General features: G+C 32.5%; 1 protein-coding gene across 6 annotated transcripts in view; it reads right to left on the bottom strand.

Annotated features, from left to right (window-relative positions):
* Positions 1-25,509, bottom strand: part of LOC115879057 (calcium-binding mitochondrial carrier protein Aralar1) — a 56,932-nt gene extending 31,423 nt beyond the window's left edge. For 3 of the 6 annotated variants that reach the window (XM_030895691.1, XM_030895695.1, XM_030895696.1), the window contains exons 1-2: positions 25,181-25,509; positions 7,730-8,045 (exon numbers count right to left, since the gene is read on the bottom strand). In XM_030895691.1, coding sequence (XP_030751551.1) covers positions 7,730-8,045; positions 25,181-25,219 — 355 coding nt within the window. In that variant the 5' untranslated portion in view covers positions 25,220-25,509. Of the gene's footprint in view, positions 1-7,729; positions 8,046-8,107; positions 8,435-24,540; positions 24,704-25,176 lie in introns of those variants that run through there. The other 3 variants (XM_030895694.1, XM_030895693.1, XM_030895692.1) reach the window with 3 other exon arrangements.
* Between the last annotated feature and the right edge of the window lie 491 nt (positions 25,510-26,000).

Genomic DNA, 26,000 nt, shown 5'->3' with positions numbered 1-26,000 from the left:
GAGCGCAGAAATCCATGTGTCGAACGTTCGAAGCAAGTTCGGGCTCTTGTCGGTAAATTTTACGCGAGTCAAAGGACCTTCCAACGTTCGAAGTAATGTTTGCTGCGCTCCTACACGAGAGTCTTCACGTGGCTGATATTTTACTAGGGATCAGTAGCGGCATCGCTTTTAATGCTAAAACGTGGTCTCCTCAGGCTAAAAATTTTTCGTGATTTGTTCTTTGCCAGAAATATGTAAGTACATACATAGGTATATAGAAAGATTAATTCTTGGTTTTCTTTGTGTTAATAAATATCTGACAGAATTTTTGGTTATTACGTTACTTTAGTGAAAACACTGAAATTTCCTTTTATTCATTCGCTTAAGATTTTCTTCTTATATTAGATATGTGAATAAGTTTTTACTTTTTACTAAAATTACTTTTAAAATTTTCCGTTTTTAGTTAAAGAGTGGATAATCATATGATAATGGAATTTATTTCGATTTACGAGAAATATCCAATTATATGGAATCCCAGGCATTCCGAGCATAAAAACCGGAATGCCTTAAATGATGCTTGGCGTGATATTTCTCAAAAAATGAGTATAGACTTCTCAGTAGCAGAATTAAATAAAAAAAAAGAATCTGTAATGGCAACTTATAGAACGTTGAGGAGGAAAGTTATAAAGTTATAGATTCTTATACAACCGGATCTGGGAGTGCAGATATTTACAAACCATCTAGGTTTGCTTATGATGCTATAGACAGATTCATAAGAGTAACAAGAAATACAATCATGTTACGACTTCTTTTTCTTTTGCTTCTGTTGCTTAGTTCTTTTGCTTCTTAACAGTTTAGCGCAACTTAAAACTATCATACCAGCGGCAATCCCAGCACTTAATATATTATCCATATCTGCTCAAGCCAAGAAGTACGTACGACACTGAGTTAATTTCACAAATGTAGCCCCAGGTTTGCGTCCAACGTTGGAACGAATGTTCGAAGCATCGTGTAGGAGACACATTCGCCAATTGTAATATTGTCGAAAAAAATGTTGGTTCGAACGTTCGTTCGAACGTTGGACGCATCGTGTAGGACCGTCTTAACACGAATACATTTTCAATACATAAACGGATTTTTCATCCAGAGATATATTTTGATATGGCAACACTGTAGCATTCAGATCCACACCGTCTTTGATATGCCTTCGCTGGTCGAATTAGAGAAAATAAGTGTTTTATGCGTTGGCCGCAGAACGATTGGTGTCTCCACCGTACAGCACTTGAAACGTAAGGGACAATCAAATCAGCCTCGTCACTAATTCGCCCATTAGGTTGCGTATCTTCCTAATTATTTCAATCAACGTTAGAACGTTTCCAGATACCCAGGTCTATTTCCAAAAAAATATTTTTTCTCAAATTTTAAACTACGCCCGAGGGGTGTCTCACTCGGGTAAAAAATGTACACGTACTGCCAAAATAATCTTCCACTGTCAAGCGACTGCCAATGACTACGAAGAAGATTGCCTATGACTGCCATGTAATTATTATAGGCGACTGCCATAAGACTGCCAATGACTGCCAGCGACTGCCAAGAAAATGTACATGTAATTCCAATAGTGAGACACCCCTCGACTACGCCATTTAAAAATCGTTTTTACTCAATATAAAAATAAATTACAACCCTCTTGAGGCCCGTTGGCAGTAAATACCATTAAAAAATAAAGAAGAATGCGGACCAAATAATCGCGTTAATAAATACTGGTGTGGTAAATGGAGTAAGTAAAATCTCCAACCCCGACTACACGATAACGTCGTTATTTCCATGTTTTTCAAATCCGCGATGCCTGCTATTCCATCAGTCGTTTCATAACAGAATAGTCTACATCCTACATCTATGTAATTTAATATGTGTAGAGTGAGACATGTAACTCGTGAGATTTTCAGCATTATATCAATACAGGACAAAAACAGTATTGTTCCTAAAGGTGCGTCCGGACTTGAGTATTTTAGCCCAAACGAACCGAGCGCGCACGAACAAGCAGAACAAATAGGCCGAACAAAAAGCATTGTGTACGCGCGACCGACAAAAAGGGAGATATTCTGTTTTTTTTTCTACTGATATGGACTTCTACTGATGGCTCTTATTATATACGACTTTAGAAGTGTTAGAAGTAAATATATTAGAGCCATCGTAAAAAAAGGTCGTCAGACACTGGCTCTAAATATAAGCAGGTAAAAAGTTTAGCTTCCAGTTATTTCAATGTTTACAATATAAATTCCTCTTTTTTATTGTTACTTAAAATCTACAACAGTAATTACTTCTATTTTTATGAATGTTTAAGTTACTTTTACTCTTATTTTTTTTTAATAATGTGCCTAGTAGAAATTAGTCTAATAATCCCTGTTTGAAAAACGTTAAATTAAATATAATATTTAAAATACAGTTGTCCTCCTTGTACATGACTACAATACAACTAAAAAAACTAATTTAATAAAAAAACAAGTTGTTGTAGAAAAACTTTAAATATGATTTTTTTATTTTTTAACCATCGAAACTCAAAGGTATAATAACAGGTATCATACCAACCATAAATAGAGTAGGTATGTCATGTAAAAATGTTTTGAATTTTTACTAGAATCGACCCTTGATAAAAAAGGGACTAGATTTAAGTTTACCTTTGATCCAATCTGTATACTATTTCTTTGAATTTTCTGCGCGTATGCAAAAACTACACTAAAACACTATATCTTATAGAAAATAAAATATTGTGCGTTGAATTTTTGAGGGATTTTACTGGTCGCAACGACCAACAGACGGCCAGGACGTTAGTGTGCGCCGTATCATTTGATTTAATGGTTTTAGATGTAACAGCGGCCTGGCCGGTGCGACCTGGTCGTCAGTGTGTTCGAGTCCTTAGAACAAATACCTATATCAAATATTTCGTTTCTTGTATCTTTCAAGAATTAAAATTAAATATTCAATAAATAATAAGTAAAAAATACAGATATGATGCCTTTTTAAGCCAGCCAGTAGATACCATCAGTAGATACAATTAGAAAACAACACGTTACATTATTTAATCGTTGTTACGTCATACGTTATCTAACATACAGCACCCGATTACAATATCTGCATTAATCGAGTTTGGTAGATGGAACGTACATTAGTACATTAATTTGAAATTCTATCTCCAGCGAGTAATACAATATTGTCCAGTGCTAATTCTCGTTAATGTGAGATATATAATATTTCTGACCTCGAGATGTATCAAAAATTGTACGACACGTGAAATAAAAACGATAGAGTTACTTAAAAGCTATTTTTTGTTAATATTTTAGATTATTGTTAATTGAAACAAAATACCAACTAAATATTGTATAAAATATAATCAAATTTTCATACTTTTTTACAGAAACATACATTTTTTTATTTAAATAAGCGTTGTGCGCGATCAGACTATACAGGGCGTTTGTTAATGACATGCTCATATTTAAGGAAACCTACACTGAAAATAATATAAGAAAATTTATAAAAAATAATATGGATATATACAGGGTGGTCAAACTTTATTCCGGAAACTTCGGCAGCATATCCTGCAGATAAAAATAAGTAAAAAAGCTCGTATAAATCTATGTGCCTAAAATGCTTAGCTTCGGAGATACAGGGTGTAGAAGTTTCATTTTTATTTCGATTTTTTCCAAATAATTTCTGAAGTAACGTCAATATTTAGATGAAAATTGGTGTCTAGGAGTTTTTAGACATGAGGAATTTGATTTTGATGTCAATATGACTCCTATTTGTAGAGGGCGCCACCTATATATTTTTTAACTGGTTTGAAGAGTAATAATTTTTCGTCAGTACCTGTATAAAACTACAGAGTAAAAAAATACATTTACAACGTTTTTTACGTAAAAAAGGTCTCTTGGTAAAAATCGCCAAGAGTAATGGTTCTCGAGATATTTGGAATCGAAAACATGTTGACTAAATAGTTTAGTTAAATTAGACTGAAATCATAAATTTGAAATATTTTTGTACCAAAAGTCCAACAGAAACTGTTTCATCATCATTTTTTCGAAGAAAAATTTAAGATTAATTTAAAAAAAAAAATTTCTCAATAATGACATGTATTGACTATTTCCATTCTAAATATCTTGAGAACGGTTGCCAAAACGTAAAAAACGTCGTAAATGTATATTTTTTTACTTAGTAGTTCTATATAGGTACGGACGAAAAGTTATTACTCTTCAAAACAGTTAAAACACATATAGATGGCGTCCCCTTCAAGTAGGAGTCATATTGACATCAAAATCAAATTTCTCATGTCAAAAAACTCCCAGACTTCAAGTTTCATCGAAATATTGACGTTATTTCAGAAATTACTTGGAAAGAATCGAAATAAATATGAAACTTCTCTACACCCTGTATCTCCGAAACGAAGCATTTTAGGACATACATTTTTTACTTATTTTTATCTGCAGAATGAATGTTGCCGAAGTTTCCGGAATACAGTTCGGACCACCCTGTATTACAGCATCTTTAATAAGTAACTTTTAAAAATCTAATATTTTTGCATATTTTCATAAAATAAATGTAATTTTACAAAATCGTTTAGAGATATTTAAGGATTATTACGAAACCGTACTGTTTTCACAATTAGCTTTGCCTCTCTATAAAGAAAATTTAAATGAGAAATACAATTTTATAGTGTAAAATTCCATATTTTTTACTTTTTAGCTCTCAAATTTGCTGTCAAATCTTGACACACTTTCTAGATTTACCCACTTTGCATAAAACAAATTGAAAAATAAACAAATAATATAAAACAAACATAGATAAGCGTAATAAAATGGGAAAAACCCAGTGAAAAACTGATTTTTTTTGAGTGAAGTCAAACAAAACTGCAAAAAAACCTTTTAAAATGGTTACAAGGTCTTTAATAGATGAATAAAAAAAAGAAGCTATTTAACTTATTTCTTATAGCCCTTTTATTGTATTCAATGGTACTGAACATAATACATCTATGCATTCGAAATATATTATATATTATTTTTTATAAATAAAATATTTAAAAAAATTGCAAGTACATTATTTAATTCCAAGCATTTTACGTAGATTTTTATTTGAAATTCTCATTGAAAAACATAATCGGAATCTTGGCACTTACATTGTTTTGACCGATAAAAACGTTCAGAAATTTTGAGTAGAAAAACAAAAAATAGACTGAACAGTAGTTGACAAAACAGTATGCATGCATTGAAAATAAAGAGTTCGATATATTATGTATTTTTTAAGCTCTGCCATTTACATCTTTTTTTCTTTTTTCACATCCTGTTTGTGTGATTTGAATATGTTGATAAAATTTAGAAAATTAACAATTTTTTAGCTTTCACTGCCTTTACTAACTAAAAGCCTAAAACGACTATTTCGCGAGTACCTAGTGTAGAGGTTTTTTAATAGTGTTTATAAAATAAATCATTTCTTTTTAAATGCTCATAAAAAATCTTGTTTATTATATCAAACTTCGAGGAATATTAGTAGTTAAACAATTACAGGAAAGTAAAAAAAAATAGGGATCAGAATATTTGTTTAATGTAAAAATCAATAAGGGGGAAATCCATGTAGACTAATTTCTTCGTCATTGTTTACTTCACTACGAAATTTCAACAAAAGTGCAAACGTTTTCTCTTAAGACACTTGATAATATTTTATAATCTAGGACGTGTATATAAAGTGTCATTAGATAGATAATTAAACACGTATAGTGACAGTAATAATTATCATCTAATAAGATAAAACAAAAAGGATTTAAAGTGTTTATGCATATACAGGGTGGCCCATCGAAAACGTTCCGCAAGGCATAACAGCCAGGGTATTTTTTTTTCAAAAAATCCAAAAACATGTCAATTTTGTTTGTGAGGGGGACAACTTTTGCCCCAAAAATGATTGCAAAGTCTTCAACCTTCTAAGCGGGGGTGTCATCCCCCAACTTTTTTCAAATGGGAAGGGCGGTCAAGTGGCGTCTCAATGAAAAGGGCTTTCTATTCTCTATATTTCCCCACTTCATTTTTAAAAATCGGTCGAGTCATTTTGAAAATATAAAAGATTGAAATTTGAAAAGTACTTTTTGCAAAAACCGCAAAAATTGAATTAATTAAAAAAAAACTTATCTTATTAATGAAGCAAATGCTGAAAATGTTGCCCGTCAACCCCCATACTGTAAAACAAATTATTTTCAATCCGTTCTAGAACATTCTGAAGAACTTGCGGGGTCACTTCGCAATAAACATCGTGAGTGCTATACACTTTACTTTTAATGTGTCCCCATAGAAAAAAGTCTAAAGGAGTCAAGTCGGGTGACCGGGGAGGCTACTCAATTACACTCCTTCGTCTTATCCACCGAACGGGAAAGTTATTGTTTAAATAATTACGCACATTTTGAGAGTAATGTGGAGGTGCACCGTCTTATTGAAATATTAGTTCTGCTTCAACGTATCCAGGCTTGTTCTCTATGATGTCAGTTAGGGCTGGGTCGATGGTATTTTCCAGTAAATCCAAGTACATATCACCTGTTAGATTTCCAGGAAGAAAAAAAGGACTCACAATAGAATTTCTAAAAATACCAGCCCACACTTTCAATTTCTGAGGGTTTTGTGTGTGCACCTCGTGAAAAACCCTGGGGTTGTCCTCAGCCCAGTACCGACAGTTGTGCCGATTAACTACACCGTTCAAAAAGAAAGTACACTCTACCTAACCTGATCGTTCAACCTTGTGGCAAGTGAAAAAATGCGTAAACATCTAGAAATAATAAGAAAAAACAGCAAATTGGTCGCAGGAATTTATCCATATCATTTACTCTGCTAAATGTTTAAATAAACTTTTCAAATTTCAATCCGTCATATTTTCTCAACGACTCGACCGATTTTCAAAAACGAAGCGGGACAGTATAGAGAATAGAAAGCCCTTTTCATTACGGTACCACTTGACCCCCCTTCCCATTTGAAAAAAATTGGGGGATGACACCCCCGCTTAGAGGGTTGAAGATTTTGCAATCATTTTTGGGGCAAAAGTTGTCCCCCTCACAAACAAAATAGATGTGTTTTTGAATTTTCTGAGAAAAAAATTACCCTGGCCGTTATGCCTTGCGGAACGTGATCGATAACAAAAACAATAAATACTATTTTATAAGTGTGTTGATGAGGACCCAAAATTAATGCTAAAATAATTGCTGCAAATCGTTACTGTCTTATTTAAAAGCGAATATCTCCAATAAAAATAAAGCTATTGAGATGCATCAAAACACAAACTATCGAGAAAAGACGTACCTAGATGATAAAATGATTTCTAAATTCCTTGCTTTGTTAATATATTCCACAGGGTGTTTCAAACTTTAACCAAAATATCAACATTTTGTTTTCCCTCGCATGATAGACAGACGAAAACTTTCATTTTTAATTTAGAAAGAAATTACCAAAAAGGCAAACAATTTAGCTACAAATTGCTTTAAAAATCATCAAAATAGACCTACTAGAACAAAAATATATTAAACTTTAAAGTACATCAAAATTTTAAGGTGCCCGTTTTTCGTACCGGTGAGTGTATCAAATAAAAAACATTGCATTGCATCATCTATTGTTGTCTATCAATTTCAAACAGATATCGGTTAAATATTAATTCATAATACAAACATTATGCATCTGACACATTTCAGTGACCTCACCTGAAGGTCAAAAATATAAAAAAAACTTACCAAAACTGACCATTCCATTTCCGTTCGTGTCGAACAGCTGAAACGCTGTCTTGTACAGAGCGTCTGGAAAGCACAATAGTCCTTCAAAAGCCTGGAATTCTGGATAAGATATAAGTCCATCTTTGCTGGTATCCACAATTCCTGCTAACAATTTCACTGTATCCGCGTTGTGATCTTTTTCGTCTAGTATTTTCAGATATTTGATGATAAAGTCTTCGGGACTCATGTATTTTTCTCCATCCTTCTCGATACTTGCGTATTTGTGGTAGATTTCTTGAAGCTGATTTGCGTGGGCTCTTTTGAGGTATCCCCCACCCTGAAACGAAGAAAACAAAAATATAGTTGAGAAAAAGAATGATAGAATCAAAGAGCTCCGACCTCCAGAAACGTAACGGATTTCGCGGTCATCTCGGAAAAAAATTCAATGCTTGACCAACACAATGCGATTTCGCAAAACTAGAAATTCTTTCTGAATAGGTGTTTAGGTGCCGATGCTGGCGAGCTCGTGCTGATGACGTTGCGTCATTTTTTCGGCGGTGTGCCGCGTGTCTCGTATTAAAAATAGCGGTTCAAAACAACGCTAAGGTTGTTCGCAACTGCTCGAAAAATAGATTTAGTAAGTAGCGGCGGAGGTTTTGCGCGTAGTGCGCGTACAGATAAACAAAAATTATGTAATTGTGGAAAGACATGACGGACCGTAAACAAAAATAGATATTTTTTGACAGGCGATGTGTCAAGATGTCAGTGACATCGGAAAAAATTAGGTACGTTTTTTTTTCAGATTTTATAGAAACAACTTTGTTCTAAGGTGACGGGTGGGACAGAATTCTACATAAACGTTAATTGCAGAAATTATTACAAATATACCACAAAACATTCCCCTTTAGAACATTTTCTTTAATGGCTATAAGCGGGAGTAAAAGCCCAACCGCCCGAACAAACACTAGAAGCGCCACCGGTCATCAAATGATGTAAAAATTGCGAAAATTTAATCATCTAATTTTGACACAAGGGGTCGCGCTTAACTTTTTCAATTTTAATTCAATATTCATTGTTTTCAAACTATATTATTATAGACTTTATTGTATTTTGAGAATGTACAAATGTTTTCTTAGTATAAAGTTGCATTATAGTAATTTAAATTATATTACATACATATTTAAGATTCAAATATTATGACATATATGTCAGTTGCCGTCTAAAATGTCATCATAAATGTCATCTTGATAACAAAAAGTTAGTTATTGTCAAAAGTATTTAAATCATGTTAAAATATTAAAATTTACAAGTTATAATTAGATATTTTATATTATTTCAACAACAAACACATAATAGTACAGCGTAATGTTGATATGCAGGTCCAAAACAAAAAGTGCCGTTATATTTTTCAGTTTTCGTTGTCAGCCGCGAAAGTTTCAGTGTTTTTAGTGTTGTCGGATATTTTTATTTGTGAAATAGAAATATTGCGTTTGGATTGCAAAACTAAAAGTGGAAGTTTTATTGCAATGTAAGTAAGCATTTATCCATTTTATATTTTACTTTTTTCATACCTACGACAAATATACATATATTGAAATTTTATAATTCGTTTTATTTAAAAAATGTTAGAAAACAAGCTTGTAATCCTGTAATTGACATAATTGTTATGTAATATATTCCATTTAAATGTAATATATTACTTTACAATTAAAAAAATGTAAATTTAAAAAATATATTAAAAATATATACAGGCATTAATTGAAATTTTTTGAGTGCGAACAAACACGAGAGGCGCTTTATTATTTACTTTCTTTTCTTAACATGACAGATGAAATTCTAATGGGGGATATTTTGTGAAATATACAAGATTTATTGTTTACTTTACAGACTTATTGGTCACTGTCAGTATTCTTTTTTTGTTTGGTTTGTTCTTTGTTATAAGACTTATTATTAAAATTATTAAAAGTGTCAGAAGTTATCTTTATATCACTTAAGTCATTTCTTTGAACATGACTTTTTCTTAAGAGTCTATTACTGTTCGGGTCGCTCTCGGGGGCCGGGTAAAGCGGGTGTGTGGCCGAAGGAAATATACAGGTATCCAAAAATATCCCTATGGGTTTTTCGCTACTGCACTGCAAGAAAAATCTACAAAATAAAATAGTTATTTTTTGTAAACACTTCTCCGTTAAACCTAAACGGACGCTGCTTGTCAGAAGTTGTGTTACAGTAATAAAAATTTGCCTAACAAAGAAAAAAATGGAATATTTTTTTTTTTTTGAAATATACAGGGTTGTTCACCACATACGACGCGGAGTATTGTAGATAAACTCTTAGATTTTTGCAAATTTTAAGTTTTGGGTTCGTCGAAGGACTATTAGAGTTACAATTTAAAAATATTTTTACAAGATACAGAGTGGCCCAAATAAATAAAAAATATCAAATTTGTATTTTTTTAAATGGAACACCCTGTATATTATTACATTTTTAGTTTCTACGATTAAAATAAAAGTAAATTTGATTAAAGTTTACCGCATTTTAATCTTACCGTTTTTGAAATATTTAGGTTTTTGTCAAAATACAGTAATAATTTTTATGCTTTATTTCTCCAGGCGTATTTAAGTTTTTAAAACCAAATATTGTATTGAAGTATTTCTATTTACTAAATTTTGTGTTGCAATAATAAAAATGATACTACCTTATACAGAGTGTCTAAAAATTTATTTTAAATAATAACTAGCTATAAACGGCAATAACTTCTTTAATTTAAGTAGAACACCCTGTATATTTTATGATAATCAGCTGCGCAATTTAATTCTATATCAAATTGTATTATATCATTTTTTACCTATGTCTTCAGGTTTTCGTAGAAAATTCATTTTCTTATAATTTAGACCTCAATTATCAATATACCCATGGAATATTGACATTTTTGATTATTTTTAAAGATATAGCAAATGTTTAAAAGATACAGATACTAATATTGTCGATATAGTTCATTTATGTCATTTATATTATTAGTTCATTAAAAAATATTTTTTTTTAAATATTTGTAAAAGAGGACCAATTAATATGATTCCAGTATTCAAACTACATTAATTAACTGTTTGCGTTGATTAATAATAATTGCTCCAAATACTAAAAAACTTAATTTTGTATGTGTATTAGACAGTGTGGTAAAAAGTAACACCTTAAAAATTTTATTTCATTTTTTGCCGGATGCTTATTTATAACAACAGAGCCGTTAATTTTCATAACTTATTATTATATTGATTTCTGATTCCAAATCCAGATTTATTTAGAATAATTTATTATCTAACACAATTAAATATGTAATTAATTAATATTTGGGCGGAAATAATGGTGGTATATTTAATTAATGGTATACTCTTTTATAAAGATTTAAATAGTTTTATTCTTGTAAACAAATAGGCTGGTAATATTATTGTTTTTAGCACCTGTGCATTGATTGCTTTAAAAACAATCTAAAATGTCAATATTCCATAGGTATATTGACAAATGAGGTCTAAATTATAAAAAAATGCATTTTTCAAATGCAACTTGAAGGAATAGGTAAAAGTGGTATAATACAACTCCTAAAATATACAGGGTGTTCCATTTCAATTAAACTAGTTAATGCCGTTTAAAGCTAGAAATTATTTAAAATAAATTTTTAGACACTCTGTATGAGGTAGTATTATTTTTATTATTGCAACACAATAACTGACCAATAATTAAACTTCAGTAAATATTTAGTATTAAAAACTTTGATACCCTTGGAGAAATGAAGCCTTAAAATTTTTACTGAAATTTCACAAAATTGAAAATATTTCAAAAACGGTAAGGTTTAAGGGTGATAAACCTTAATTAAATTTACCTTTATTTTGATCATAGAAACTAAAAATGTAATAATATACAGAGTGTTCCATTTAAAAAAATACAACTTTGATATTTTTTATTTATTTGGGACAATCTGTATCTTGTAAAAATATTTTTAAATTGTAGCTCTAATAGTCTTTCAACGAATCCAAAACTTACAATTTGTAAAAATCGCCGTGTATATTATATTTCAGAAATCTGCCTAAAAAGGTACATTCAGGCTAAGAGCGTCGAGCGTCGCATCGCGTTAGCGTCGCGTCCGCGTCGTCACGAAATGGAATCAATTGATTTAACTTAAATTAGACCGTTCAGGCAGAAAGCGTCGCGTCGGCGTTGCGCGAGCGTCCGCTGTGCGTCGAGCGTCGAGTTCAATCTGAATTGTTTTTCGGTGGCGCTAATCGCCGAAATACAGGCAAGATCTGCACTGTGGAATGCAAAATTGCCTAAATATGAAAATAGAAATCTGCGTGATCGGCTACTTGAAGAAATACCTACAATTCTAGGTATTTCTAGTAAGTATTTTTTCACAGTATGGGTAAATATATGAGTGCTTTCGAAATTTCTTTGTATGGATTTTGTATACCCGCTAAAACTATCACAATTGAAAAGGATCAATTAGTCGTTTTTAATTCTCCCTTGGCTGGTATTATCTAATGGATTTGTTTTTACTTATTGTAATATATTAAAATATTAATTTGGATTAAATCTTAAAATGAAATATATTAGTTTGTAAAATGTCAATGTTTTTGTAGATTAAAGTCATTTGGTCTGGCTAGTTTTTATCTAAGGTTTTTATATGTACTATCTATTTTTTATATATATATATATATATATATATATATATATATATATATATATATATATATATATATATATATATATATATATATATATATATATACAAGGTGTTCCATTAAGGGAGGTCACCGGCCATATCTCGGAAACTACTGGGTATAGGAAGTCAGGAAAAAAAATTCTTAAGACTAAAATGACCATGAGAAAATCCTGGAAATTATTTTAAGTTCCGCATTTTACCGCAAGAGGCGCAATTGGTAGGGTGAATAACAAAATTCAAGTTTTCTTGAAAATTCTCATATTGAGCTATAACTTTAATAACAGCATTAGAAAACCTGAAAAATTCCGCATAAATTCTGTCTGAGGCTCATTGGCGTACCGACCTTAATAAGGGTGGGGAAGCTCTTGAACGTCTCAGTATTTAAAACTCTGTATCTTCTAAACGACTTATCCGATTTCAGCAAACTTAGGTTTGTTTGAAAGAGAAATGTAAGCGTTTTCAAATACTCAATCCACTGCTACCCAATAGTTACAAATTAAATTGCTAGAGGGCGCAATTTCCAATAATAACAGTTTTTTTGATTTTGTCACGAAAATTTAAATCATACGGTATAATTTTGATGTCATATTCGTAAAGTAAATTAAATTTGCAACAAAAAACGTTTAGACCGCAATTCGATATCTTCATGCGTTTCAGAATTATTGCTGGAAGAATACTTTATAACGCTTTAATTTGAAGAAATGGTTGTTTTCATAGTTTCGTAAGGTTAAACTTTGAATTGATAACAATTAGTTTTCATTTGTCATATTCCGTGCCTCCCTTCGCACTTTACCTAGGCTTAGGACTAGTCCAAATCATGTAAAAGGCAAAATTTGGAGCGTGCTTAAAGGCCAACGGGCCACAACAAAACAACAATAATACCAGTATTAAAGTTTTTAAGGAAGCAATAGAAAGACTATTATAAATGTTCAAAATGACCACCATTTTGCAACATACAACTATTAATATTTGTCCTAGATTTGTAAACAGCTGTTTCAATTTCAGCTCGTGAAATCGAATTTACAGCGTTTGTAATTCGTCCAATCATGTCGTCCCGTGTGGTTGGTCGTATTTTATAAACAATGTCTTTTATTCGGCCCCACAAGTAAAAATCTAACACAGTTAAATCCGGGGACCTTGGTGGCCACTGAAACAAACTACCCCTACCTATCCAGCGATTCGGGTACTTAACATTTAAAAAGTCACGGACCCTTTGTGAAAAGTGCGCAGGGCAGCCGTCATGTTGATACCACATGGATAATCTTAAGTCAATGGGAACATCTTCCAAAAGGATAGGTAAGTCATTTCTTAAAAAGTTTAAATATGATTCACCATTTAGATGATCATCAAAAATAAATGGTCCGATAATTCTATGCTCTAAAACACCGCACCACACGTTTACACTCCACCTATTTTGGTGATCCACTTCGCGCATCCAATGCGGATTAGTTTGTGACCAATAATGCATATTGTGCAAATTGACCCTGCCACAGCTACTAAAACTGGCTTCATCAGTCCATAAAACCAAGGAGAGGAATTGATGATTTTCATTGCACATCTCGCTTAACCAGTGACAATAGTTGAGCCGCCTGTCATAATCATCTTCTGATAGAGCCTGGTGTAACACCACATGGTAAGGATGTAGTTTAAAGTCTTTTAAAATACGGAATACCGTAGTGCGACTTATTCCTAGGTCTAAGGAAATTTCCATTGTGCTTACATTCGGATTCGCTTCCACGTATGCAAGAACGTTTATGATATTGTCTTCATTCCTTATCGGACGTCTTCTAACAGGAACTGAAATGGGTCGTACACTTCCTGTCTGCCTTAAACGTATCGCTAGTTGTCGAAAAGCTCTTCTGCCATAGTGCCTTCGTTCGGGATATCTGGCAGCATATTCACGTGCTGCGATACAAGCATTTTCGAAACACTGAAAGTACACGGCAAGCATGTCGTAGGCCTCGGCATTAGTGTAAGACATTTTTAAGGGATGTAGAACACACTTTGAAAAATAGATTACAAGAAATTTTAAATGAATCAATGACGAATTTTCCTCAACGTCAAAACTAAAGCAGTTGACAGCTACCTATTCCACTTTATTAATCTCCATGGAAACCCACAAATTGTTTTCCACAGCTATCTAGATCAAATAATACTTTTTAAGACAGCATAAGAATCAGGCTTTATTAGAAGATTTTAATGGGTGTTTTTAATTATAAAGTGGTCCTGTGCCACTAAACAGAGTGAGAAACCTCAACAACCATAAAATTAGACAAAAAATTTCATGAAATGCTTTACCTACCACGAAACTATGAAAACAAGCATTTTTTTTTAAATTAAAGCGTTATAAAGTATTCTTCCGGCAATAATTCTGAAACGAATGAAGATATCGAATTGCGGTCTAAACGTTTTTTGTTGCAAATTTAATCTACTTTCCGAATATGACATCAAAATTATACCGTATGATTTAAATTTTCGTGACAAAATAAAAAAAAACTGTTATTATTGGAAATTGCGCCCTCTAGCAATTTAATTTGTAACTATTTGGTAGCAGTGGATTGGGTATTTGAAAACGTACATTTCTCTTTCAAACAAGCCTAAGTTTGCTGAAATCGGATAAGTCGTTTAGAAGATACAGAGTTTTAAATACTGAGATATTCAAGAGCTTCCCCCACCCTTATTAAGGTCGGTACGCCAATGAGCCCCAGAGAGAATTTATGCGGAATTTTTCAGGCTTTCTAACGATGTTATTAAAGTTATAGCTCAATATGAGAATTTTCGAGAAAACTTGAATTGTATTATTCACCCTACCAATTGCGCCTCTTGCGGTAAAATGCGGAACTTAAAAATAATTTCCAGGATTTTCTCATGGTCATTTTAGTCTTAAGAATTTTTTTCCTGACTTCCTATACCCAGTAGTTTCCGAGATATGGCCGGTGACCTCCCTTAATGGAACACCCTGTATATATATATATATAACTATTAAAAAAAACTATTAAAAAAACTATTAAACCAGAATAAACGCTTCTAATTCTCAAATCTACTTCTCATTTGGCCTTCGTTGTGTTAATGCCTATCAATATAAATTCTTAAATATATTAATTTAACGAAATAATAATAAATTACAAAAAACATAAGTATTTTAATCTAAGTAATTATTAAAAATCTAAGTAATTTGAATGTAAAATATGGTGTTTCCAATAGTAACATTAGACAAACTGCTCTCCTTGAAGCCATTTTACAAACTGAAACCCTAAATATCAAGCTCATATGACGCTGCGCTGACGCTCCCAGCCTGAACGACCGGACGCGACGCTAACGCGACACTCGACGCTGTCAGCCTGAGTATACCTTAAGGCTTAGCCCGATCCTGTCGTGTTAAGCCACACCCAAAATTCCAAACACACGTGCTTTGATTAAGGTTTGCAGAGCTTCAGCATTTGCCATAAAATACCAAGAAATTTTTTACAAAACCATATAAATTATATACCACCGTAATCACAAAACTTCAATCTATCTCCGTATCGTAACTGAATTTTAAATTATGTCTTTATTTTCGAGAAAATTTAGTCCAAACATAAGGAATATTTTGTTGATGTTTGACCATGAAAATCTTAAAAATAAAAAAGTTGTCTAAAAATGTGCTACAATACGGATATAGTATAATCCTTTATCTTTAATTTCCTTCTTCGTTTGTGTAAAAATACCTACCAGTTTTACATAAAACGTTAAGGTGCGTATTCATTATCCGCACGAACGAACGAACGAACGAACGAACGAATGAAAGTGCGGTATATTTAGACGGGGACCGAACGCATGCGGCCGTTCGTTCGGTCGTGCGCTCGACCATCCGCTTCGAGTCCGTACATCAAAGGCGTTCGCCTGCGTGCGCTTTCAGATTTAAGGTGCGTATTCATTATCCGAACGAACGAACGAACGAATGAAAGTGCGGTATATTTAGACGGGGACCGAACGCATGCGGCCGTTCGTTCGTTCGTGCGCTCGACCATCCGCTTCGAGTCGGTACATCAAAGGCGTTTAGACGTCATGGGACAAAGAATACAAGGTATGATCGATAGCGGCTCCAATTTCGTTCAGTTCGCGCATACCACCTGTGACGTCACTAGGAAAATAATGAATAAATAAAAAATAAAGAAAGTTGACAGGAGATCTGCATTTTTGAGGTTATGGTTAAGAATTGTTTATTTTTAAGACTTTTTAGTTCGTTTAATTTAATAATTACTAAAACCAGCAGTTCCAAAAATATATTTAAAAATAATATTTATCTATTAACATGGATTTGGACGATAATAGGTAAAAATACTAAATTTATTCCTATATTCGGTATAAAATTGTTTATTAGGTTTTTAGTTTGCGATGTTTATGGTAAATAATTTTCATTTTTATTGCCTCTGAATTCACATGAGGACAGAGATGAGGATATCTATGGAAAAGTAACCACAAGAGGAATTGTTACATCATTTAAAAAATGTTGGGAAGTTTATTGTTTCCCATCGAAAAGTAGAAAATGCCAATGCAGATGAACGTATTGTAATTGTGATAGAAGTAATTCCAAGGGTGAAGTTTATTATAATTAGTGGAAGTAATACCAAGGGTGAAGTTTATTATAATTAGTGACCTGTGCTTCTTTTTATATGTAGATGTTTCTGGTTTTGAGAATAAATCGGTTGAACCACACCCAAAATTTTAGTAGTATTTGCATACCCAGAATATGCCCATCAAGGGTTATATAGCTCAAATTTCCTTTAATGGTAGGCAATTATTCAATGCAAATTAACTTTTAAGCGACTGAAATATTAAATAGTTTACAATATGGTATATCACTAAAAATATATTACTTTTAGGTACAATTAGGGCCCGATACATTTCAAAAGTAGAATATTATTTTATATTAAATGAGGTATTGTACTAACAATCAATTTATATTAATAACGGAGATTAAAAATAACAGAATAAATAGTTCTTTTTCTTATACTACAAAAATAAACTATAGAATACAACAGTATTTAAAAAAAATAAAAAGTGATGTTCCGGCCGAGATTCGAACTCCGGTCTCTCGCTTCCTAGCCCGACTCCTTATGCACTGCTCCATAGTAACTTGCTTAGCGATAATTCAATGACGGTATATAAACAAAAAAAAAACTGGTTTATAACAATATCTTGACGATTTGAACTGGCGCGCGAATGAAGAAATGCGTGCGGTCTTCTCGTGCGGTTCTATCGTGCGGTCCCCGTCCATACCACTAGCGAACATTCGTTCGTTCGTTCGTTCGTGCGGATAATGAATACGCACCTTAAAGGTGCGTATTCATTATCCGCACGAACGAACGAACGAACGAACGAATGTTCGCTAGTGGTATGGACGGGGACCGTACGATAGAACCGCACGAGAAGACCGGACCATAGACCGGACGCATTTGTTGGCGAACGCCTTTGATGTACCGACTCGAAACGGATGGTCGAGCGAACGAACGCACGAACGGCCGCATGCGTTCGGTCCCCGTCTAAATATACCGCACTTTCATTCGTTCATTCGGATAATGAATACGCACCTTTAAATGCCGAACGCTTATTTTGCTCCGAACGCTTAATATCGCACTAGTGAAATGAACTCTTAAAAAACCACAATCAGATGCAAAAAAGACAACGGCATTTTTTTTTTTCGTCAAATTTAAAGTGTTATTTTTTTTTATTTTTAGCTTTACTTATGAATTTTTTAGATAGAAAAATATAAATATATCAATTTCAATTCGTAAACTGAGTTTTTTTATAAACTTTAAGTATTTGGCTTATTATACTGGGTAAATCGAAGGGTTGTCATTTACCCTAACTTATATGACGAGGTGGCTTTGATGACTATTGTAATCTCATATTGACGCCGCTCTATAACTTTCTAATCGAGATTTGGTATAATAATATATGACATAAATTAGGATTGATTGACGTATTCAATTATTTTCTGTCACTTCCTGTTTCACCGGAAATGACTACTACTTTTGTATTTTAAATGGTACCCTAGGTGTTTTGTTGCTTTATTCGATAGAAAATGACACTCCGAATAGAATGACATATCATATGTCAACTTTTGACATTCCCGAATATGGTTTAATTGATATTGCAACATGCGATTCATAACGACAATTTGACTCGAAACACCAAGTGTGTGGTATCAAATTATTCGTAAAAAAATGCTTTTTCCAAATATGCTAATGAGCCACTCTCGTTCCATTTGAAAAAATGATTAAAAATACGATTTGGGCATCTTTTAACCGGCCAGGGCAAGAGACGAATAACATTAAACGATCAAATCTATTTTTCCACGGCTCCTTGATTAAAAATGAATGTTTTTAATATAGCCATGGCACTCTAGATTGAAATTTAAAATTAAATTTTGTTTTAAGCAAAAATGTCAAAAGTTGACATATGATATGCCATTCTATTCAGAATGTCATTTTTTATCGAATAGAGTAAAAAAATACCGAGGGTACCATTTAAAAATCAAAAGTTGTAGTCATTTCCGGTGAAACAGGAAGTAGCCGAAAAGAATTGAATACGTCAATCAATCCTAATTTATGTCATATACCAACATACCAAATCTTGTTTTTTATCTGGTAATATAAAAAAGTTATAGGGGTGAGACACTTTTGAGACGCACCCGGTATACTAAATTAAAAAAAAAACGTTAAAAGAGTAACGAAAAAGTTTTAGTTTTAATAATCATTAATAACAATAATAGAACTACGGATATTAAAAAAAAGTAACTGTAATAACTAAGTATACAAACAGAAAAACTTTAAGCTTTATAGTTGGGGGTTGGAACCTCTGGTGTTACAACAGCAAAATAAAACACTAAATCACCACAATACGCCAAAACACTTAAACTTTTACACTGGAAGCGCGTTTCGCTAACCATGATTCAGCAGATGATTAAAAACTAAACTAATAACTACAAAATAGAGCGTTTATATACTCGCTCAGTTAACTCTGAGTGGGTGTGGCAAAACTAGCTAAGGGACTGAGATACAACCAACCGAGCGTAACAATTAAATACCGAAACTAGAGCAGTAGGAACAGAGAATTGGAAGGAATTGGGCCATTATCTCTGTTCATATTATCTTTACAGTGATTTATTTTAACGCTCTCATATGCATCCTATTGCCTGAAATGTGAGGCTTGTTTAACTAATTTTAAATTACTAATATCTATACAATGTTCTTTATTAACAATATGTTCAGCAACGCAAAATTGATCCGGTCTACCATATCTTATCTGAGCTATATATTCCTTAAATCTAGTTAATATTAATCTTCTAGTTTGCCCAACATATTTCTTATTACACTCTTTACATGAAATTTCACAAATACCTCACCTTTCCAGTGGAGGTGTTTTATCTTTAGGATTACCTAATAATTGTTACAATTTATTATTAGCACTATACACAAGTTTATAATTTGATTTGACATTCTTAAAAATTCTTTTTAAACCACGAGATAACTCTTTATCAAACGGTATTGAAAAATATTTTGACGTATCTTTCTCCACTTGGAAATTGATCCCGTGGTTTAGATATTAGTTTAGTTTTAATCATCTGCTGATGATGCTAACATGGTTAGCGAAACGCGCGTCCAGTGTAAAAGTAAAAGTGTATTGTGGTGATTTAGTATTTTATTTTGCTTTTGATTTTGCCAATAAGGCTGCAAAATAAAAACAAAAAAAAAGTAATGATAATTGGAAAAAAATCAAATTGGTAGTAGTGGCAACTTCATTTCGCTCCAAAAAATTAACAGAGGTATATTTTGACACGTGCAAAAACAAAATGCTCAAGAGACATGGTTCAGTCAGAACTGAAAAATAATGTTTTAGGAAAAGTCACTCACGAAATTATTGCACAGGGTGTTTTAAAGTTAGGGTAAAAAACAACCCTTCGATTAACTCTGACCCAAATACTTAAATTTAGAAAAAAACTGAGATTACGAATTGCAGTTGACATATTTATAAACAGTTTGATAAAAAAAATCATAAAAATAGAGCTAAAAATGTGTATTAATTGAATAAATTTATTTAACAAAATAAAGTATTTAGTTGAATAATTTGTCATTTATACCTATTCCTAAAAAACTAGTACAAAAAGATGTGATCGTTTAATAAGTCTGATGAGTCAAGTCCTAAAGCTGTTTTTAAAGGTTCTGCATAATCGAATCCGAAGAAAATGTGAGCTAGACATAAGTGAACAGCAAATGGGATTTCGCGAGGGACTGGGGACGAGAGAAGCCCTGTTTGCGCTATCGGTGCTTTTGCAGAAGTGCAGAGATCAACGAAAGGAGGACACCTATGCTTCATAGACTACACGAAGGCATTCGACTGCGTCAACCACAGGGAATTGCTGAGCATCCTTGAAAGAAGAGGCCTGGATACCCAAGACCTGAAAATTATCCAAAAGCTATACGAACAACAAGTAGCGACAGTAAAACTACAGGACACTGAAACAACAGCAATACCTATCAAGCGTGGAGTTAGGCAAGGATGCGTATTGAGCCCTATGCTCTTCAATATGTACTCCGAACTAATATTTCGAAATGCGCTTGAGGGATCAGAAGACGGCATAAAAGTGAATGGCAGGCTGATTAACAACATGAGATATGCTGATGATACCGTCGTTATTGCAGACACCACTGAGGGCCTGCAAAGACTTCTTGATAGACTGTCCTCGGTGGGCGACTCAATGGGTCTCAGGATAAATACAAACAAAACAAAAGTCATGGTGATAAATAGAGATGCAAGACAGGCAACGGAGGTAGTCGTAGGTGGGACACCAATAGCAAGAGTCTCAAAGTTTAGATATTTGGGCAGTTGGATTAGTGAAGACCTAAACCCAGACATTGAGATCAGAGCTCGAATTGAGATGGCTAGATCAAACTTCCTAAAATTGCGGAACCTACTGTGCGATAAACGTCTCAACATCCATATAAAAGACAACTTCGTCAAGTGCTACGTACTTTCCACACTTCTCTACGGGGTTGAGTCGTGGACACTCAAAGTAAGCGCAATGAATAAGTTGGAAGCATTTGAGATGTGGGTATATCGCAGAATGCTGAGAATACCATGGACTGACCGTGTCTCGAATGAACGAGTTTTAAACCAAATGAACAAGAATCGAGAACTCCTCGACATAATAAAAAAGAGGAAAGCAGCTATTTGGGCCATATCATGAGACATAGCGAGTATGAATTCCTTCAGCTCATCATCGAGGGTAAAATTGAGGGAAAGCGCGGACCCGGACGACGGCAATGCTCCTGGCTGAACAACATCAGAGATTGGACAGGCCTGGACTCACATACTTTGCTGAGAAGAGAGAAAAATAGAGAGGAATTTGCCATGGTTGTTGCCGATCTTCACTGAATGGAGAAGGCACTTTAAGAAGAAGAAGAATTTGTCATGTCCAATTTTTAATCCAATTCAAAGTAAAATTAGGTAATTACCTCGGTAATTACGAAAGTCAAATTTCACATAAAGTAATAAAAAATATCCGTGACACTGTAGAAAAATATAAATACAAGTTATATAAAAAATTCTATAAATAATGCTATTAAATAAAAATATCGAAGTACCTATTTATAAAATTATTTGGGAATAAATAGATACAACGTAACCCTGACTTTGTTTTCAAAAAAAATCAAAATAGAAAACAAAATCTATTTAAAAAATATCACGCTGGTAAAAATAGAAAAAAAAAATAGATGTGTACTATTCAGAACGTTGATCTTTAAAACATTTAATTTAAATTGCAAGATTAGTTGCCAAAGAATACCATTATTTTTTATGGATTTTTATTTTTTATTAATAATATATTTTCGATTATTTAGGTTAAAAAAATTATAGAAAATCTATTAAATAAATAGATCATTTAGAGGAATCAAAAATTTAAATATTTCCCTCAAAATTAATGGTTTTATTTAAGTGTATTTGGTAACAATCACCTGATTCATCTTTATTTCCAATACGTAATGACCCAGAGTAAAATAATCTATTGTAAATGTAATGATTTACCAGATACCTAACTATAACAAGATTTTTTTTAATAATTGATGTAAAGCTACATTTTAGGAAAAGATAAGAAGTCAGAAAAAAAATTGTCATGGTCCTCTCTTAGTATTCATGATACAGGGTGTGATATTAAAATGTTGCAAGTTCAGATACCCCTAAGTGCACTGACAGTTTGTCTGAGAGATCTCTACTAATTAACGAAATAAAATAAAACACCCTGTATCTCCGAAACAAAGCATTTCGGGGCTTTTTTACTTATTTTTACCTGCAGAATATGCTGCTGAAGTTTCTCGAATACTATTCGGACCACCCTGTAGATATTATTTTTCAAAGTACTATACAGGGTGGTCCGAACTGTATTTCGGAAACTTCGGCAGCATATGCTGTAGATAAAAATAAGTAAAAAGTCCGTATAAATGTATGTCCTAAAATGCTTAATTTCGGAGATACAGGGTGTAGAAGTTTCATTTTTATTTCGATTTTTTCCAAATAATTTATAAAGTAACGTCAATATTTGGATGAAAATTGATGTCAAAGAGACATGAGAAATTTGATTTTGATGTCAATTACTGTCCTCCATGCACGCAGCTGTGTAGCTCTAAGCTGTTCAAGAACACTATACTCTCACTCCATTCAATTGAGTCATAAAGTTCAGAACTGTTCCGCGCCATATGGAGGCACCAGGCTATCGCGCACAGCTCCTTTCAGAACCGTTCTGAGTAGCCCCAGAGCGTAGTTGTGCAGCTCTGAAATATTCAAGAACATGATAATCTCACTCCATTCAATTGAGTCATAAAGTTCAGAACTGTTCCGCGCCATATGGAGGCACCAGGCTATCGCGCACAGCTCCTTTCAGAACTGTTCTGAGTAGCTCCAGGGCGTAGTTGTGCAGCTCTGAAATATTCAAGAACACGATAATCTCACTCCATTCAATTGAGTCATAAAGTTCAGAACTGTTCCGCGCCATATGGAGGCACCAGGCTATCGCGCACAGCTCCTTTCAGAACTGTTCTGAGTAGCCCCAGGGCGTAAAGCTATGGAACTTGAAATTCGCGAATGGAGGACAGCAAATATGACTCCTATTTGTAGGGGGCGCCACCTACATATGTGTTTTAACTGTTTTGAAGAGTAATAACTTTTCTTCTGTACCTGTATAAAACTACTGAGTGAAAAAATATACATTTCCGTCATTTTTTACGTAAAAAATGTCTCTTGGTAAAAATCGCTACGAGTAAAGCTTGATTTTCATGCATCCGTTGTCCGACGATACGATGATACGATATTAATTTTATTGGTTGAATTTAAAGACTTCGATTGGTTAAGCGTTTCTAACCAATTGAAGTTTTTAAAGTCAACCAATAAAATTAATATCGGACCATCGTATCAACGGATAACGGACGCATGAAAATCAAGCTTAACCGTTCTCAAGATATTTAGAATAGAAATAGTCAACACATGTCATTATTGACAAAAAATAAATATGCGTTGAGTAGATAGTAATTTGACTGAAATGACAAATTTGGGAAGTTTATATTTTTTTAAATTAATCATGAATTTTTCTTTGAAAGATTGACGATAAAACAGTTTCTGTTGATTTTTTGGCATAAAAACATTTCAAATTTATGATTTCAGTATAATAACTCTTTAGCCAACATGTTTAATTTATGTCAGTGATGACAGCCATGACACGTATTGATAATTTCGGTTCCAAATATCTCGAGAACCATTACTCGTAGCGATTTTTACCAAGAGACATTTTTAACGTAAAAAACGTGGTAAATTTATATTTTTTTACTTAGTAGTTTTATAGAGGTACGGACGAAAAGTTATTACTCTTCAAACCAGTTAAAAATATGTAATATAAAAAAAAACTGAGAATGTCAAAATCTGTTAATTAAAACTAAATAAATATTATGTTCCTATCTTTTGATTGCATGTTCAAACTCTTATCAGTTAATGTTCTCTAGGATAAAAATAAATTACATATTATTTTTATAACACGTTTCATAATACAACAATAATAGTTTATAAACAATGAAAACGAATTAAAAGTTACCTTGATATTCATGTTTCTGGAAACTGCACAATTAGGTAACACCTACGATCAAACTAATTTCTGATAGCACATTTCAAATCTAAAAATACACTTTATTCCTTTTTGAAATGATAAGAATTTTCAAACATGAGTTTTATCACTCTTGTGTGCTTATTCTTTTGCATTGATAGATAAAATGAACAAACTTTATTTTTTCTTAATATTATTTATTGTTATTTCAAAATAATATCAACAACTTACGCACAAATAGATAAGTTCTCATTTCATCATTAGTTTTTATTGACGTAAGTTTTTACCAAACCATATTGCATTTATTATTTAATTGTAATGTAAAAAATTCAACCTTAATTATTCTGAGAACGTTATCTTATAATGCATGTTTATCAAGTGAAAATCAAATAAAGTTTATGTTGCTGACAAATATTTTTTTCTTACAAAAAGTTTTTTTTTGGTAGTACACACTAGAACAAAATAGGTACTTTATATTATATGACTAATAGTTTGCTAACATACATTTAAAATCCCTAAATAATATATTATAAGGATACTTTTATCATTGTTATCTATAGAAACGACGATCTTATTAATACTATTCCTGTAAAAATAGGCATTTTAATTGTTAATACAAAGACTTACCTACCTCTTGACAAAAAACGTTTGGGAACAAAATACTGGTCATTGTTAATAAAATAAATACGTATGCACAAATATAAATGCCTTATTTAGAGACGGTGTGATCCTGAGATTAATTAGGTAAGAAAAATGCAAGTGCACTTATTACTTTTGTTAATAAAAGTATTCTTGATAGTCAGTCAATAAAACTATAACACATAATAACGCAGATATCACAGAACACTATGCACGGAATGAGAAGTTTGGTCTGTTTTGACAAAATATTTGTAAAGCTCTTTTTGTTTTCCGAAAAAATAATCTCAAATGTATCAATTTTGAGTCGACCTTTAAGGTTAGAATTGGAAGAAGTGACGTTGACACGATTGACATTTTGTAACCATAGATTAAAGAAAATTTTTGCAACTACGTTCCATACTTAAGATAAATTATATTTTTTTCTACTAAGTTTTATAACAATCCATTAAAATTGTAGAATCAGCAACATTAACAGTGGCCTTGTTTAATTCTGCTTATACCTATTGCATTAATTTTTCTGCTACTTTAAGAGTTTTCTTACTATTACACCTAATTTATGTAATTTTCTTATAGCTTATCTAAAATATAAAAATATATGATTTATTATATAATTAAGATATCTTAACAGTTATTTTCCACACAACAAAGCACAATATGTAGTATTAAGACATAAAAAATATTATAAAAAAAAATCTTAATATCAAAATTTACCCTTCACCATATTGTCAAGATTTTATTTTGGCATTATTCACAGGAAACAAGAAATTTCTAATATTACAGTAAATTAAGAAAAGAATAATCATAAATATACC

The sequence above is a fragment of the Sitophilus oryzae genome, unplaced genomic scaffold, assembly GCF_002938485.1.
Source record: "Sitophilus oryzae breed Bouriz unplaced genomic scaffold, Soryzae_2.0 scaffold_1576_pilon_pilon, whole genome shotgun sequence".
Classification (NCBI taxonomy): Eukaryota; Metazoa; Arthropoda; class Insecta; order Coleoptera; family Curculionidae; genus Sitophilus; species Sitophilus oryzae.
This window is presented reverse-complemented; position numbering and strand designations above follow the sequence as displayed.